We start from the raw sequence: 15,943 nt of genomic DNA, 5'->3' as shown, positions 1-15,943 counted from the left end.
CAGTAAATCTATAAACTTGTAGTATTTTGTTAATATGAATGAAGCTCTCAATATAAATGAAATGGAAGTCGTAATGAAATACTTTTAGAATTTGACTAATGGAGTACATCTCCTCTTTATTCATGAATTAATTTGGATAGAATGAAATCTAATAGGCTTGCTAAGTTGGGTTTACTCGGTTGAGCGTTGGTCTCACTCTTCGATTTCGGGGCATGACAATTTGATCGCGCGAGCAAGTTCATATGATATTTTAGGACTTGCGTGCATGTTGGGTTTGGAGCCCCGAGGGCTCGGGTGAGTTTCGGATAGGCTACAGGGTGTTTTGAACTTAGAAAGTCTTGTGTGTTTGCTGCAGCTGGTGTTCTAGTGTGTTGTGCTTTGCAATCGTGAAGGGGATCTGGGTTGGGGGAGGATTTTTCACTACGCAAACGCGAAACCATGGTCGCGAACGCGGAGCATTGGGGGGTTGCTCTACACTGCGACCTGTCTCACGCAAATGCGTAGCTTTAGCTAGGATGGATAGGGGAGTTGAGGTAACTCTACATGAATGCGAGCCCAGTCTCGCGAACGCGGAGGTTAGGGGGATAGACATTCACGAACGCGTACAGTTACTTGTGATCGCGTAGGCCATTTAGGCCCTGCCGTTCGCGAACGCGACAGTGTTCACGCGAACGCGATAAACAGTGTCACCCAGCTATTAAATAGTCCCATTACAGGATTATGGCCATTCTTTCAAGTTTTCAAAAGCTAGAAAGCCTAGAGATGATTCTTTCAAGATATTTTATTCCCCAAATTGTTGGTAAGTGATTCTAACCTACTTTCTTTTAATTACCCGTTACATTCCATTAGTTCCCAACCTAAAATCTAGTGTTTCTATGGTGGAAATTGGTGGTTTGGGTAGAATTAGGGATTTTTGAGAAATTGGGATTTAGATCTCAAATTGAGATCGTACTCCAAACCTAATTATATAAATGGATTTTTGGTTTGAACCTCGGATTTTGACCAAGAGGGCCTGGGGTCGATTTTTGACTTTTTGGGGGAAAGTTTGGGAATTCTAAATTTCGGTATTGTAGTTGATTCCTTTAGCAATAACTGATATTATTGAGTCAATTGAGGTTAGATACGAGTGGTTTGGAGGCGAATTCTAGAGGAGAAGTTGTGATTAAGCTTTCAGTGGCTTTTGGAGCGAGGTAAGTGTCTTGGTTAACCTTGACTTGAGAGAATTAGGAACGCTCGGACTATGTGCTATGTGGATTTTCATGTGAGCGGCGTATATGCGAGGTGACGAGTGCTTATACGCTGCCGAATTACCTGTTTTCCCTTATTTTTTGCTTTTACTTAGTTGCTTCCTTCCCTGTCTTAACTGTTAAATGCTCTACATGTTTTTAATGCTTAACTACTACTTGTTAATCAATGTCTTCTCCTGTTCATGATGCCAGCTATTTTTTATAGTTTCACGAATCCCTTCTATTTGTTAAATTTGATTTGTCTGTGCCTTTTAATTGTAAATTACTGGATTGGTCACACTGCATAATATTACTTATGTAGATTCTTATAATGTTCAGGTTTCCATTTTGGTTCAGTTTGACATTTATTGATCGTAAATGTTTGGTGGTTTGAACTGTTAATTTGACTATGTACATTGAGTGTTTGGTACTGATATGGTGGGATCGTACTGCACATTGCAGCAGGTGTTATAAGGGTGGAATGATATGGTGGAATAAGGGTGAATATACACTATATAGTGGGATCGAGTTGCATGTCGCTAAAAGTGAAACGAGGGTGGATTGATGTGGTGAAATAAGGGCGAACTGTAATATTGATATTGATATATGGTGGGATCGGGTTGTGGCCACAACATATTTATATATACTATTTCTGTTATTGATGCTATTACGATGGAATAAGGGAGGATTATGTATTGTCTGGTGGGATCGAGTTGCGCGTTGTAACAACCTATATGTTTCCATTTTTTAAGCTGTGTTGATTTTCTGGTATTTGTATTTAAACTGTTAAAGATTGGTAATTCTGGGCGATGCTAGTTAAGTCTTGAGGCTGTGGTTATCATTTTCAGTTGACTGTTTAATCTTGTTCAGTATTTCTATTATTATGTCATTATTATATATATTACGTACATGTTATAATATAGGTGATCCGCCTTAGCCTCGTCACTACTTCGTCGAGGTTAGGCTCGACATTTATCAGTACATGAGGTCGGTTGTATTGATACTACACTCTGCACACTGTGCAGATTTTGGAGTCGGTCCCAGCGACGGTTATTAGCGTGCTCGGATTGGACATTCGTAGAGACTTGAAGTATGGATGTTCAGCGCCCGCAGCTCCTGGAGTCCCCATCCTCTTTCTATTTAGATGTATACTTTCATTCAAACAACTTTGTATTTACTTCAAACCCTTATATGTATTATTCTAGAAGCTCATGCACTTGTGACACCAGGTTCAGGGATTTGTAATAGGTGTTTGACTGGTTTAGCTTCTGCATTTTCACTTAGAATATTTCAAGTTATTTCAGTTCTTTATTAATGTTATCATTTAAACTGTTAAAAGGACAAAATTGTTCTAACGTTGACTTGCCTATCAAGTGAAATAGTAAGCGCCATCACGGTCCCGACAATGAGAATTCCGTATCGTGACATAACCAATCTTGTTACTAGTTTATCCATTACTCTTTGTAATACGAAATACTCTTCCCTATAAAATTCCTAACTCCGAATGTATTGAATTTTACAGTTTATAATGTGAACCAAAATACATAAGTTGAAGGGATTCCTATGTATACTACATGAGAAACTAATTTACCCTCCATAATCAAGTTTTAACTTAATTACATGTTCTTATAAAATTTACTAATTATATACAAATTAGTTTTAAATGAGTATTCCTTTATATTAGAAATTGAATAAAGAATATTTTCCCATCCCTTTATACGCGTTCTCTGTCTCCCTCTCTCTCTCTCCGTCTCTCTATCTCTCCTTCTCTGTTCTTTCCCCAGTTTTTCTTCCGTTGATGTTGTTTGCTTTTTATCCTTTCATATTGTATATAGTTTTGGTGGAATTCATCAATGAATCTCAATCGTTTTACTATAGAGTTTTAACTTAGCAGTTTCCTTTCATGTTGCACAATTGGTGTTCGAATTGAAATTGTCAATCAATAATTTTGAAGGTGTTTGACTCTCCACCATTGACAACCATTAAAAAGCTTCGAACCTTTGAATTCGAATTTGGGTTTTCAAAAACTATTATTTATTTGGATTAAGTGTTGTAGCAAATAACTGAGAGTATTATTTGGAGCTTATATCTCAATTTCGAGGGTGTTTGGTGAAGATTAGACTTGATTTTGATTGAATTTTAGATTGGAGCTTGAATAAGAAGAAGAACACATGACATACAATATACTTATAAAATTATCCTAAAGTTGTATGTAAATTATATTTAAGTTGTATTCTATTGTAATTATATATTTTTTATTTGAACGTTGTATGAAAGTAAAAAATAGTTGTATAATGCATGAATTGTTGTATAAAATTTATATTTAAGTTATAAATACTATTTTTTTACATAAAGTTATTAATATATTTTAAAATTGTATTAAGAGAGGAAGTTTTGATTGAAATTTTAGAGAGGAAGAAGAACACACCACATACAAAATACATGTAAGAGACATATTGTATAAAATTTGTATGAAAATTATATTTAAGTTGTAGTTTGTATTTAACCGGGTAAAAATAATATATAAAAGTTGTAGATAAGTTGTATATGATATGGTGTCCATCTCATTCAAATGATTTGGTAGCCAATTTTGTTGACTTGGTTTGGTTTGGTAGCCAACCTTGTTGAAATTGTGAAAAGGGTGTGTAAATTATCAAATATTGTAGGCTTTAGAGAGTGAGATTTTGGCTATAAAAGGAGAGCTTTAACTCTCATTTCTATACACCAACAAAGAGAGAAAAAAGAGAGCAATGTATTCCATAAACTATAAGAAAATAGTTTGTGAAGAAAAATAGAGTGTGAGAGATATTGTAGTGAGGTGGAAAAAGCAAAAGAGTGTTTATTTCTTTTGAGGGTGTAGTGGTCTTAGGAGTATTTTTTACTCGTTACTACACAGTGTAAAATTCCTCGCTATAGTGATATCAGTTGCTCTTCTTGGCCGTGGTTTTTTCCCTTATTCAGAAGGGTTTCCACGTAAAATCTTGGTGTCATTATTGCTGCATTTCTATTCTTGCTGATTTAACCATAACTTAGTGTTCTGCGTTTATCACTAATACCGTGAATACTATTTTTACGGGGTTTATTCCTAACAAGTGGTATCAGAGCCAAGGTTCTGTCTGAGTATGCTCTGTGGTTGCAGCACAGTCTGAACTTCCATATCAGAAAAAAAATTACTTTGGTCTCCTAATAAATAGTATTTGTATTTGTGATAAACTATGGAAGCCAACACTAGTAGAATGGTTACCTTGAATGGCACAAATTATGCCATTTGGAAGGGCAAAATGGAAGATTTGCTCTATGTCAAGAATTTTCATCAACCTGTCTTCGCCACTGTAAAGCCTGATAATAAATCAGATGAAGAGTGGAATCTGTTACACAGGCAGGTTTGCGGCTTTATTAGACAGTGGGTTGACGATAATGTTTTGAACCATATTTCTGGGGAGACACATGCTCGGACCCTATGGGAGCACCTTGAAAGTTTGTATGCTCGGAAAACTGGAAACAACAAGATGTTTCTGATAAAGCAGATGTTGGGTTTAAAATACCACGATGGTTCCGCGATGACAGATCATCTGAATAATTTTCAGGGGATCATGAACCAGTTATCTGCTATGGGCATTAAATTTGATGAAGAAATTCAAGGCTTGTTTCTACTTGGTTCCCTACCAGATTCTTGGGAAATTCTTAGAACTTCATTATCAAATTCTGCTCCGGATGGTGTGATCTCTATGGATCTTGCCAAGAGCAGCCTTCTAAATGAAGAGATGAGAAGAAAATCTCAGGGTTCCTACTCATCAGATGTCTTGGTGACTGACTTTAGGGGGAGAAACAAGAATCGGGGTTCTCAAAATAGAGAACATAATAAAAGCAAATCCAGAAGCAGACTTAAAGATATTGAGTGCTATCATTGCGGGAAGAAAGGGCACACAAAGAAGTTCTGCCGGATTTTGAAAAAGGAGAATAGAGACAAGGAAGAACAGAAAGAAGATGGCAATCGTGTGGCCACCGTCACTACAGAAGATCTTGTTACAGTCCTTGATGCGGATCTGATAAATATTGCTTGTGATGAGTCAAGCTGGGTTGTGGACAGTGGTGCCGCATCTCATGTGACATCAAGGAAAGAATTTTTCTCATCCTATACTCAGGGTGACTTTGGAACTCTGAGTATGGGTAATGAGACTGTATCTAGGGTGGCTGGTGTTGGAACGATTTGTTTGGAAACTAGTATTGGAACTAAACTAGTTTTAAACAATGTAAAGCATGCACCTGATGTTCGTTTGCACTTGATCTCTGTTGGTGTTTTGGATGATGAGGGATATGTCAATACCAATGGTGTTGGAAAGTGGAAGCTCACTAAGGGCTTCATGATTGTGGCTTGTGAGGAAAAGCGTCGTGGTCTATACTGGACTATGGCCTCTACCTGTGTTGATATGGTGAATGCCGTTGAGAGCCATAACTCTTCAATGTTATGGCATAAGAGGCTTAGCCACATTAGCGAGAAAGGACTAAATGTTCTGGACAAGAAGAAATTGTTGTCAAATTTTGAAAGTGCAAAATTAGAAAAATGTGAGCACTGCTTGGCTGGAAAACAAAAAAGAGTTTCTTTCTAGTCTCATCCTCCTTCAAGAAAGACAGAGTTGCTTGAGTTGGTGCATTCAGATTTATGTGATCCAACGAAGACAAGAACTTTGGGTGGTACACTTTATTTTGCTACCTTTATTGATGATTGTTCAAGGAAACTTTGGGTCTACATCTTGAAGACTAAAGACCAAGTGTTAGGTGTCTTTAAGCAGTTTCAGGCTTCAAATGAAAGAGAAACTGGAAAGAAGCTGAAGTGTATTCGTACTGATAACGGTGGTGAATATTATGGACCGTTTGACGAATACTGCAAACAACAGGGTATCAGACACCAGAAGACTCCTCCTAAGACTCCTCAGCTTAATGGTTTAGCAGAAAGGATGAACAGGACATTGATGGAAAGAGTCAGATATTTGCTTTCTGAAGCAAAGTTGCCGAATTCCTTTTGGAGTGAGGCTTTGTTGACCGCCGCACATGTTATTAATCTATCCCCTGCGGTTGCTTTGCAAAGTGATGTTCCAAACAAAGTTTGGTATGGCAAGGATGTTTCCTATGACCACTTGAAAGTGTTTGGTTGCAAAGCTTTTGTACATGTGCCTAAAGATGAGAGGTCAAAATTAACTGCCAAGACAAGGCAGTGCATCTTCATTGGTTATGGCCTTGATGAGTTTGGTTACAGGCTATATGATCCAATTGAGAAGAAGGTTGTGAGAAGCCGTGATGTTATCTTCGTGGAGGATCAAACCATTGAAGATATTAACAAAGCGGAGAAGTTAAAATCTTCAAGTTCTGAAGGTTTAGTTAATCTTGATCAAGTTCCTCATACAAATGGGGATGACGCTGGTGGGCTCAATAATGATGGTGATGCCCAAAACCATATTCCTGATCAACATATTGATGGTGATGGTAATAATAATGCTAATGTTGATGAGGTAGATGCTCATACTCACGAAGCTGTTGACGAGTTAGATATTCCACTCAGGAGGTCTTCTAGACCTCGTACTCCTTCCTCCCGTTATTCACCCAATGAGTATGTATTACTCACTGATGGGGGAGAACCTGAATGTTATGCGGAGGCTATAGAAGATGAGCACAAGGATCAATGGATTGAAGCCATGCAAGATGAGATGAAATCTCTGCATGAGAACCATACTTATGAGTTGGTGAAATTGCCTAAGGGCATGAGAGCTTTGAAGAACAAGTGGGTGTTCAAAGTTAAAGCTGAAGAACATAGTTTGAAGCCCAGATACAAAGCTAGATTGGTTGTCAAGGGATTTGGTCAAAGGAAAGGTATTGACTTTGACGAAATATTTTCTCCTGTCGTGAAAATGTCCTCCATTCGGACAGTTCTTGGTTTGACTGCCAGTCTTGATTTGGAGATTGAGCAGATGGATGTGAAGACTGCTTTTCTTCACGGTGACTTAGAAGAGGAGATTTATATGGAACAACCTGAAGGCTTCAAGGCAAAAGGTAAAGAAAATCTTGTATGCAAACTTAAGAAGAGTCTATATGGATTGAAGCAAGCTCCCAGACAGTGGTACAAGAAGTTTGAGTCTGTTATGGGGGAGAAAGGCTACAAGAAGACTTCTTCAGATCACTATGTGTTTGTACAAAGATTTTCTTATGACGATTTTATCATCCTCTTGCTATATATGGATGATATGTTGATTGTGGGCAGAAATTCTTCTAAGATTGACGAGTTGAAGAAACAGTTGAATAAGTCTTTTGCAATGAAAGACTTGGGTCATGCTAAGCAGATTTTGGGCATGAGAATTACTCGTTCGAGAAACGAAAGGAAGCTTTACTTGTCACAAGAGAAGTACATAGAACGTGTACTGGAGCGCTTCAATATGAAAAGTGCTAAGTTGGTTCGCACACCTCTTCCTGGTCATCTGAAGTTGAGCAAGAAGATGTGTCCAACAACAACGGAGGAAAAAGAGAGAATGGCCAAGATTCCTTATTCCTCTGCCGTTGGAAGTTTGATGTATGCAATGGTATGCACTCGACCAGATATTGCTCATGCAGTCGGTGTTGTTAGCAGATTTCTCGAAAATCCAGGAAAAGAGCATTGGGAAGCTGTAAAGTGGATACTTAGGTATCTAAGAGGAAGCTCTCATGAATGCTTATGTTTTGGAGGATCAAATCCAATTTTGAAGGGCTATACAGATTCTGATATGACAGGTGACCTTGATAACAGAAAATCCACTACTGGATATTTGTTTACTTTTTCAGGGGGAGCTATATCATGGCAGTCGAAGTTGCAGAAGTGTGTCGCACTATCTACAACTGAAGCGGAGTATATTGCGGCTACTGAAGCTGGCAAAGAGATGATATGGCTCAAGAGATTTCTTCAAGAACTTGGATTGCGACAGATGGAGTATGTTTTCTATTGCGACAATCAGAGTGCAATAGACCTGAGCAAAAACTCCATGTACCATGCTAGAACAAAACACATTGACGTCAGATATCATTGGATTCGTGAGCAAGTGGAGAACGAATCATTTCAAGTCAAAAAGATTCACACGAGTGAAAATCCTGCAGATATGTTGTCCAAGGTGGTACCAAGAGACAAGTTCGAGCTATGCAAAGAACTTGTCGGCATGCACTCAAACTAGAAGATAATGCTACCTCCTCTAGATGAATGAGACTGGAGGGGGAGATTGATATGGTGTCCATCTCATTCAAATGATTTGATAGCCAATTTTGTTGACTTGGTTTGGTTTGGTAGCCAACCTTGTTGAATTTATATAATTTGGTAGCCAATTTTATTGACTTGGTTTGGTTTGGTAGCCAACCTTGTTGAAATTGTGAAAATGGTGTGTCAATTGTCAAATATTGTAGGCTTTAGAGAGTGAGGTTTTGGCTATAAAAGGAGAGCTTTAACTCTCATTTCTATACACCAACAAAGAGAGAAAAAAGAGAGCAAAGTATTCCATAAACTATAAGAAAATAGTTTGTGAAGAAAAATAGAGTGTGAGAGATATTGTAGTGAGGTGGAAAAAGCAAAAGAATGTTTATTTCTTTTGAGGGTGTAGTGGTCTTAGGAGTATTTTTTACTCGTTACTACACAGTATATAATTCCTCGCTATAGTGATATCAGTTGCTCTTCTTGGCCGTGGTTTTTTTCCTTATTCAGAAGGGTTTCCACGTAAAATCTTGGTGTCATTATTGCTGCATTTCTATTCTTGCTGATTTAACCATAACTTAGTGTTCTGCGTTTATCACTAATACTGTGAATACTATTTTTTCGGGGTTTATTCCCAACAGTATACTATACAATTAGCTGTATAAAATTATTTTTAGTTTAGTTCTCCTCAGGAATTTTAATCGCTCTTCGAAAAATTCTGTTGTTATTAATCACCAAATTATTCAGTACTCTCTCTATGCTCTTTTCGAAAACTGCAAGACAAGAAAATCCAGCAATGAACTCTAGTCGGAAAACATAATGAAACATAGAAAATTGAAACCCGACCGGAGCCTTTGACTGGACAACCACAACGATGATCACAACCTCTTGTTAGAAATGAACGAAGACCCAGAACAGAGAACTCGCAAGCGACCTCGACCGAGGCCTTGTAGATCGATAAGTTAGCTAAAAGGACTCTTTAATTTCTTGGTTTATTAGGCTGCTTCGATGATGTGTTTTGGTAGAAAAGTTGGCTTATGGTACTTGTTTCAGGGAGCTCTCATGTAGTATCCATGGTGGTTTAAAGGTTGGGAGGAGGCTGGGGGGTTATGGAGAAGCTGCGGTGATTGAATTCACCGCCCACATATTTTGGCACTTAATTAATGGAGTTTTAGACAGAGAGAGGTCGTAGAGAATGGGGAAAGAGGGGTGGAGAGAAAATATGAAAAAGATGTAATTAAATTTCCTAATTTAAGGCGCTAATAATGGATTATATATAATTTGTAAGTAATTCATATTTAATACGGGTAATATACAAAATTAGGATAATTTTGATAAATAAATTTCAAATATTGTGTAGGTAGGAAAAAATCTCTAAGTTGAAAGTAACAAACAATGATAGAGATAGAATCAAAGATAAGTAAATAGCTATAAAATTAGATTGAAGAGAGCAAAAAATTAGAAGATAAAAAATATCACTCCATTTATTAGTATAACCAAGTATCAAACACATCAACAAATATTATTTTCTAATAAAAGTAAGAATAATTTGGCCATAAAGACAAGAAAATGCAAATGAATGAAAATTCTCATTAATTATTGATGATCATTACAACATTTTTATAAGAAAATCTTACAAAGAGCACTACTGCCTTATTAAAAAATGCACTATTATTGATGTACTAAAAAAGGCATTATTTAGCAACAACTAGCCATTTTAGTTATGCTACAAAAAGGTGTTTGGATTGGCTTTTAGAAAGTAGCTTATAAGCTAAAAGTCAAAAATCATAAGTTAGTAATACCCAACTTTTGCCTTATTTTTGTACTTTTCATGCTTAAAAGTAAGCATTTTAAGTATTTTTATCATTATCAAATACCACAAAAATTAAAAAAAAATACTTAAAAGCCAATAAGCACTTAAAATAAGCCAATCCAAACACCCTAAAAATAGCCAAAAAAAATATCAATAATATACAACATTCAAAAAATATAGGCAATTTTTTATTTTTTATTTTAGTGGGCATTATTGTGATTCATTAAAAATACATAGATTAAGCAATATACAAAATTTGACGAGTTTGAAGATGAATTAGACTAGTTTGGAATCAAAATTCATTATTGATGACATACAATATTAAAAAAATTAGGTAAAAAAGAATTTTTATGGGTATGATTGGAATCCGTTAAAAACATATAGATGATGCAGTATATAAAAATTGAGCAAGATTGGAGATGGTTTGGACTGGTTTGGTATAAAAATTTGTAGTTAAAATCGAATTTAAAAAATTCTTCTTCAACACATGTATCAAGCATGCAATACACATGCATCTCTCACACAGGTATACATGGATATACATGTGATACGCATTTGATGCAAATATGATACATATGTGATATATAAATGATACACAATGTGATACACATATCATCTTTTTTCATGTTCATCTTCTACTTCGAAATTTTAATTCAAATAACCTCAAAGCTCAACCAAATCATCCCAAAGCCGAGATTCAAATTTTTTAAGATGTACCCAATCTATTCCAACAACATCCATCCCAAAGAAAGCCAAACATTTTTTTTTTGCTACAAATAGCTAATTGGCTAATATTGGTAATATTTGGCTAGTATTAATAATATTTTATGAATGGATCAATTTTTATAATAAGTTGCTTATGGGGAGATATAGTTGGTAGTTTTCCTTTTTTATAACAGTATAGATAAGCATTGGAGCTGCAATATAGATTTTTGTTTACCGAGAGTTCAAGTCTCTCTCTTTTCGTACCTTTGAGATAGATAGATTAATTGGATATTTACACAAATCTATTATTTACTTTAACTGCTATACATATATTATATACTGATTGTACATAATTATACATATAAATTATACATATACTATACATCTACGGACTATTTTTAATTTTAAGTGGTTTGATGGACAAGTATTTAGGTTAACTCTTCTAGATTAATATGAGTTTCTCTTGCTTGGACCATGGGCCAATCAAAAAGTTCAAATGGACCGACTAAAGGCCCATTCACATTGTAACGTGGCCCAAAATGCTGGCTCTTCAGCTGCGGCCCATAAAGACGGTATATACCATCGCACAATGCGAAACCTCAGCTTATCATAGCGGCAGAATTGTAAGGTCTCTCAATCACAATAATCGCCGCCTACTTCTCTCTATACTCAGTAAGACTCTACTTTCTCTCTCTTTCTGACTAAGATTTGTACAATTCTTTCCTATTCTCCATTTTTTCACGATTATTGTTTGATCTGTGTTGCGATTTCGCTATTCTCTGCTAAATTCAATATCTGTATTGAATTGTCTTTATGAATCTTATTGTAGTGCTTTTGATAGGTTGGTATATCTAGATCTAGCTTAGATCTGCTGTTTATTTGCAGTTCTGTTCATGTTGTTTTTCATGTGATGCTTTTAGTTTTACGTTCGTAAGTTGGAAGCTTATGGATTCAGTGTTACATTTTAGGATGTGTAATTTGTTTGATGTTTGGTTTGGTATTGAGTTCATTTAATACTATGGAAGTTCTCTTTTTCTCGGATAAACTTGTGATAGAGTTTTTTCATTTCTGATGATTTCCTTATATATATATATATATATATATATATATATATATATATATATATATAGTGTGTGTGTGTGTGTGTGTGTGTCTGTGTGTGTGTCTGTGTATATACATGTCTGTGTTTGTGTTAAAATTGAGTTTCTCGATTGTTGATGATATCTGTTATGGATATATATGCTATATATATGTGTTTGTGTAGATACATGTTTATATATGTGTCTGTGTGTATACATGTCTGTGTTTGTGTTAAAATTGAGTTTTTCGATTGTTGATGATATCTGTTATGGATATATATGCTATAAGACTGTGTTTAGCTAGTTTGCATGTTTTGCAAGCATGATGGACTACTAGTGGTTGTATTTGACCAAGTATTTGACCAAAGACTGTCTGTTTCAGCTCTGTGTGGTTTTATAGGCTTCATGCAAGTATGATGGACTACTAGTGGCTGTATTTGACCAAAGACTGTCTGTTTCAGCTCTGTGTGGTTTTATAGGCTTCATGCAAGTATGATGTGTTATTTTTGTTCTGTATGTATCTCGCCCATTAGCTTTTTTTATTTTGTTTTGATCACTCTGATGCATGGAGCTGTCTTTTAGTGGAATGGTGTTTTTTTTTATCGTGTAACCATTTTTTTTAATTTTCTTTTTATACATATAAATGAACTTGAATTTTCAGTCTACACTGAATTTGTCAAATTTGTCTGTTTGTATTCTACCTAATAATAATAATTTTGTAACCTTCATGCATATGAGATGTGTTAGTTCTACCTGTTCTTCTGTTTGGATCTTTTCGAGTGGATCTTTTTGGTTAGTCTAATTTTGTGTTGTGGTTTCAAATGTCAGGAACATAAATAATTCTGTAGCTGTTACAGTTAACAAGTATTCAAGATGGTGAAGTTCACAGCTGAAGAGCTTAGAAACATTATGGACTACAAGCATAACATTCGTAATATGTCTGTTATTGCTCATGTGGACCATGGTAAGCAACTGAAATAATTCTGATGATGTTGCTTAATTATAGCTTTTCTTGAATTTTTTTTGTTCATATCTACTAAGAGAAACGTTATTGTGATTCCCAGTCATCACCTGGAGTGAATCTTGACATTAACATCACATTATATATTTTTTGGGTAGTACAATTTTGTTTAATGTTATTTCATTAGTTTTCTTCTCCAGTTTTCCTTTCCGTCCATAGAACAGATTTGCAGTATCGGTAATAGCATACCATCTCTTGTTCCAGTTACCTGATTATCTTTAATCTGACAGGAAAATCTACCCTTACCGACTCTCTGGTGGCGGCTGCTGGTATTATTGCTCAGGAAGTCGCAGGTGATGTCAGAATGACAGATACACGTGCAGATGAAGCTGAGCGTGGTATCACCATCAAGTCCACTGGTATTTCACTGTATTATCAGATGACTGATGAATCCTTGAAGAACTTCAAGGGAGAGAGAAATGGGAACGAGTACCTCATCAACCTCATTGATTCACCTGGGCACGTTGACTTCTCTTCTGAAGTGACTGCTGCCCTTCGTATTACTGATGGTGCACTTGTTGTGGTTGACTGTGTAGAAGGTGTCTGTGTCCAGACAGAGACTGTGCTCCGTCAGGCCCTTGGTGAAAGGATTCGTCCTGTCTTGACAGTTAACAAGATGGACAGGTGTTTCCTTGAGCTTCAGGTTGATGGAGAGGAGGCTTATCAGACATTTTCCAGGGTTATTGAGAATGCTAATGTCATCATGGCTACATATGAGGATCCCCTTCTCGGTGATGTCCAGGTCTATCCCGAGAAAGGTACTGTTGCTTTCTCTGCTGGATTGCATGGATGGGCTTTCACTCTCACCAACTTTGCCAAGATGTATGCTTCCAAGTTTGGAGTTGACGAGTCTAAGATGATGGAAAGGCTGTGGGGTGAGAACTTCTTTGACCCTGCCACTAAAAAGTGGACCACCAAAAACACAGGGTCTGCTACATGCAAGCGTGGGTTTGTTCAATTTTGTTATGAGCCAATCAAGCAGATTATTAACACTTGCATGAACGATCAAAAAGATAAGCTCTGGCCGATGTTGCAGAAGCTTGGTGTAACCATGAAATCTGAGGAGAAAGAGTTGATGGGCAAAGCACTAATGAAGCGTGTGATGCAGACCTGGCTTCCTGCAAGTACTGCTCTTCTGGAAATGATGATCTTTCATCTGCCATCTCCTTCCACAGCTCAAAGATACCGTGTGGAAAACCTGTACGAGGGACCTCTTGATGATCAATATGCCAATGCCATCAGGAACTGTGACCCAGAAGGGCCACTTATGCTTTATGTATCCAAAATGATTCCAGCATCAGACAAGGGTAGATTCTTTGCTTTTGGTCGTGTGTTTGCTGGTAAGGTTTGTACTGGCATGAAGGTCAGAATCATGGGTCCCAACTATGTACCTGGTGAAAAGAAGGATTTGTATGTTAAGAATGTGCAAAGAACTGTTATTTGGATGGGTAAGAAGCAAGAAACTGTTGAGGATGTCCCCTGTGGTAACACTGTTGCTATGGTCGGTCTGGATCAATTTATTACCAAGAATGCAACATTGACCAATGAGAAGGAAGTCGAGGCCCATCCAATCAGGGCAATGAAGTTTTCTGTCTCACCAGTTGTGCGTGTTGCTGTTCAGTGCAAGCTTGCATCTGATCTTCCCAAGCTTGTTGAAGGGTTGAAGCGTCTGGCTAAGTCTGATCCTATGGTTCTTTGTTCTATTGAAGAGTCTGGAGAGCATATCATTGCTGGTGCTGGAGAACTCCACCTTGAGATCTGCTTGAAGGACTTGCAGGATGATTTCATGGGTGGTGCTGAGATTATAGTGTCTGATCCTGTTGTGTCCTTCCGTGAGACTGTACTTGAGAAGTCTTGTCGGACTGTGATGAGCAAGTCCCCTAACAAGCATAACCGTTTGTACATGGAAGCTAGACCCATGGAGGAAGGGCTTGCTGAGGCTATTGACGATGGACGCATTGGCCCTAGGGATGATCCCAAAGTTCGTTCCAAGATCTTGTCTGAGGAGTTTGGTTGGGACAAGGATCTTGCAAAGAAAATTTGGTGCTTTGGTCCAGAGACAACTGGTCCCAACATGGTGGTGGATATGTGTAAGGGAGTTCAGTACCTGAATGAAATTAAGGATTCTGTTGTTGCTGGTTTCCAGTGGGCTTCCAAGGAAGGTGCATTGGCTGAAGAGAACATGAGAGGTATTTGCTTTGAAGTCTGTGATGTTGTTCTTCATGCTGATGCTATTCACAGGGGTGGTGGCCAAGTTATTCCCACTGCTAGGAGGGTTATCTATGCTTCTCAGCTTACTGCCAAGCCTCGCCTGTTGGAGCCGGTTTACCTTGTGGAGATTCAGGCTCCAGAGCAAGCCCTTGGTGGCATTTATGGTGTTCTGAACCAGAAGCGTGGACATGTGTTCGAGGAGATGCAGAGGCCAGGGACCCCTCTTTACAACATTAAGGCATACCTTCCTGTCATCGAGTCTTTTGGATTCTCAGGTACCTTGAGGGCAGCTACTTCCGGTCAAGCTTTCCCACAATGTGTGTTCGATCATTGGGACATGATGTCATCCGATCCATTGGACGCTGGTACACAAGCTCATCAACTCGTCCTTGATATCCGCAAGAGGAAGGGTTTGAAGCAGGCAGTGACTCCTCTGTCTGAGTTTGAGGACAAGTTGTAAGCATGTAGATGGTTCAGCTTGGCGGGAGGTTTTGATGGATACATGCTTAGTCCGGATCTGCATAAGTTTTGTTTTACATTTATCTGTGTTTTGGCGTACTTTTTACCATTTTCCATGATGTAGGAGTTTAAATCGTAAGTCAGCTATTGCAGAACTTATTTGTCATCTAAATGGACGAGAATGTTGCTGTGGCTTTGTTTTTGAAGTATCTTAGTTGTTGCTCA

At 37.5% G+C, this 15,943-nt stretch overlaps 1 protein-coding gene across 3 annotated transcripts; it reads left to right on the top strand.

The window, feature by feature from the left end:
• The first annotated feature begins 11,484 nt into the window (after positions 1–11,484).
• LOC107770769 (elongation factor 2) lies at positions 11,485–15,943 on the top strand. 3 transcript variants are annotated; one of them, XM_075250633.1, is made up of 4 exons: positions 11,554–11,620; positions 12,410–12,540; positions 12,856–12,991; positions 13,279–15,943. In XM_075250633.1, exons 3-4 carry the CDS (start codon positions 12,901–12,903, stop codon positions 15,717–15,719), a joined length of 2,532 nt encoding a protein of 843 aa, XP_075106734.1. In that variant the 5' UTR covers positions 11,554–11,620; positions 12,410–12,540; positions 12,856–12,900; the 3' UTR covers positions 15,720–15,943. The 3 variants fall into 3 exon arrangements, with proteins under 3 accessions (XP_016445587.1, XP_075106734.1, XP_075106739.1); XM_075250638.1 differs by having other exon boundaries at positions 11,555–11,620; positions 12,410–12,517; XM_016590101.2 differs by lacking the exon at positions 12,410–12,540 and having other exon boundaries at positions 11,485–11,620.

This window comes from Nicotiana tabacum, chromosome 1 (genome assembly GCF_000715075.1).
Source record: "Nicotiana tabacum cultivar K326 chromosome 1, ASM71507v2, whole genome shotgun sequence".
In the NCBI taxonomy this organism is placed as follows: domain Eukaryota; kingdom Viridiplantae; phylum Streptophyta; class Magnoliopsida; order Solanales; family Solanaceae; genus Nicotiana; species Nicotiana tabacum.
This window is presented reverse-complemented; position numbering and strand designations above follow the sequence as displayed.

Excerpts from the sequence above, each read along its gene's own strand:
- LOC107770769 (XM_016590101.2), top strand. The coding sequence starts at position 12,901 with ATGGTGAAGTTCACAGCTGAAGAGCTTAGAAACATTATGGACTACAAG. Across the intron at positions 12,992-13,278 it reads TATTGCTCATGTGGACCATG|GAAAATCTACCCTTACCGAC; the intron begins GTAAGCAACTGA and ends TTAATCTGACAG.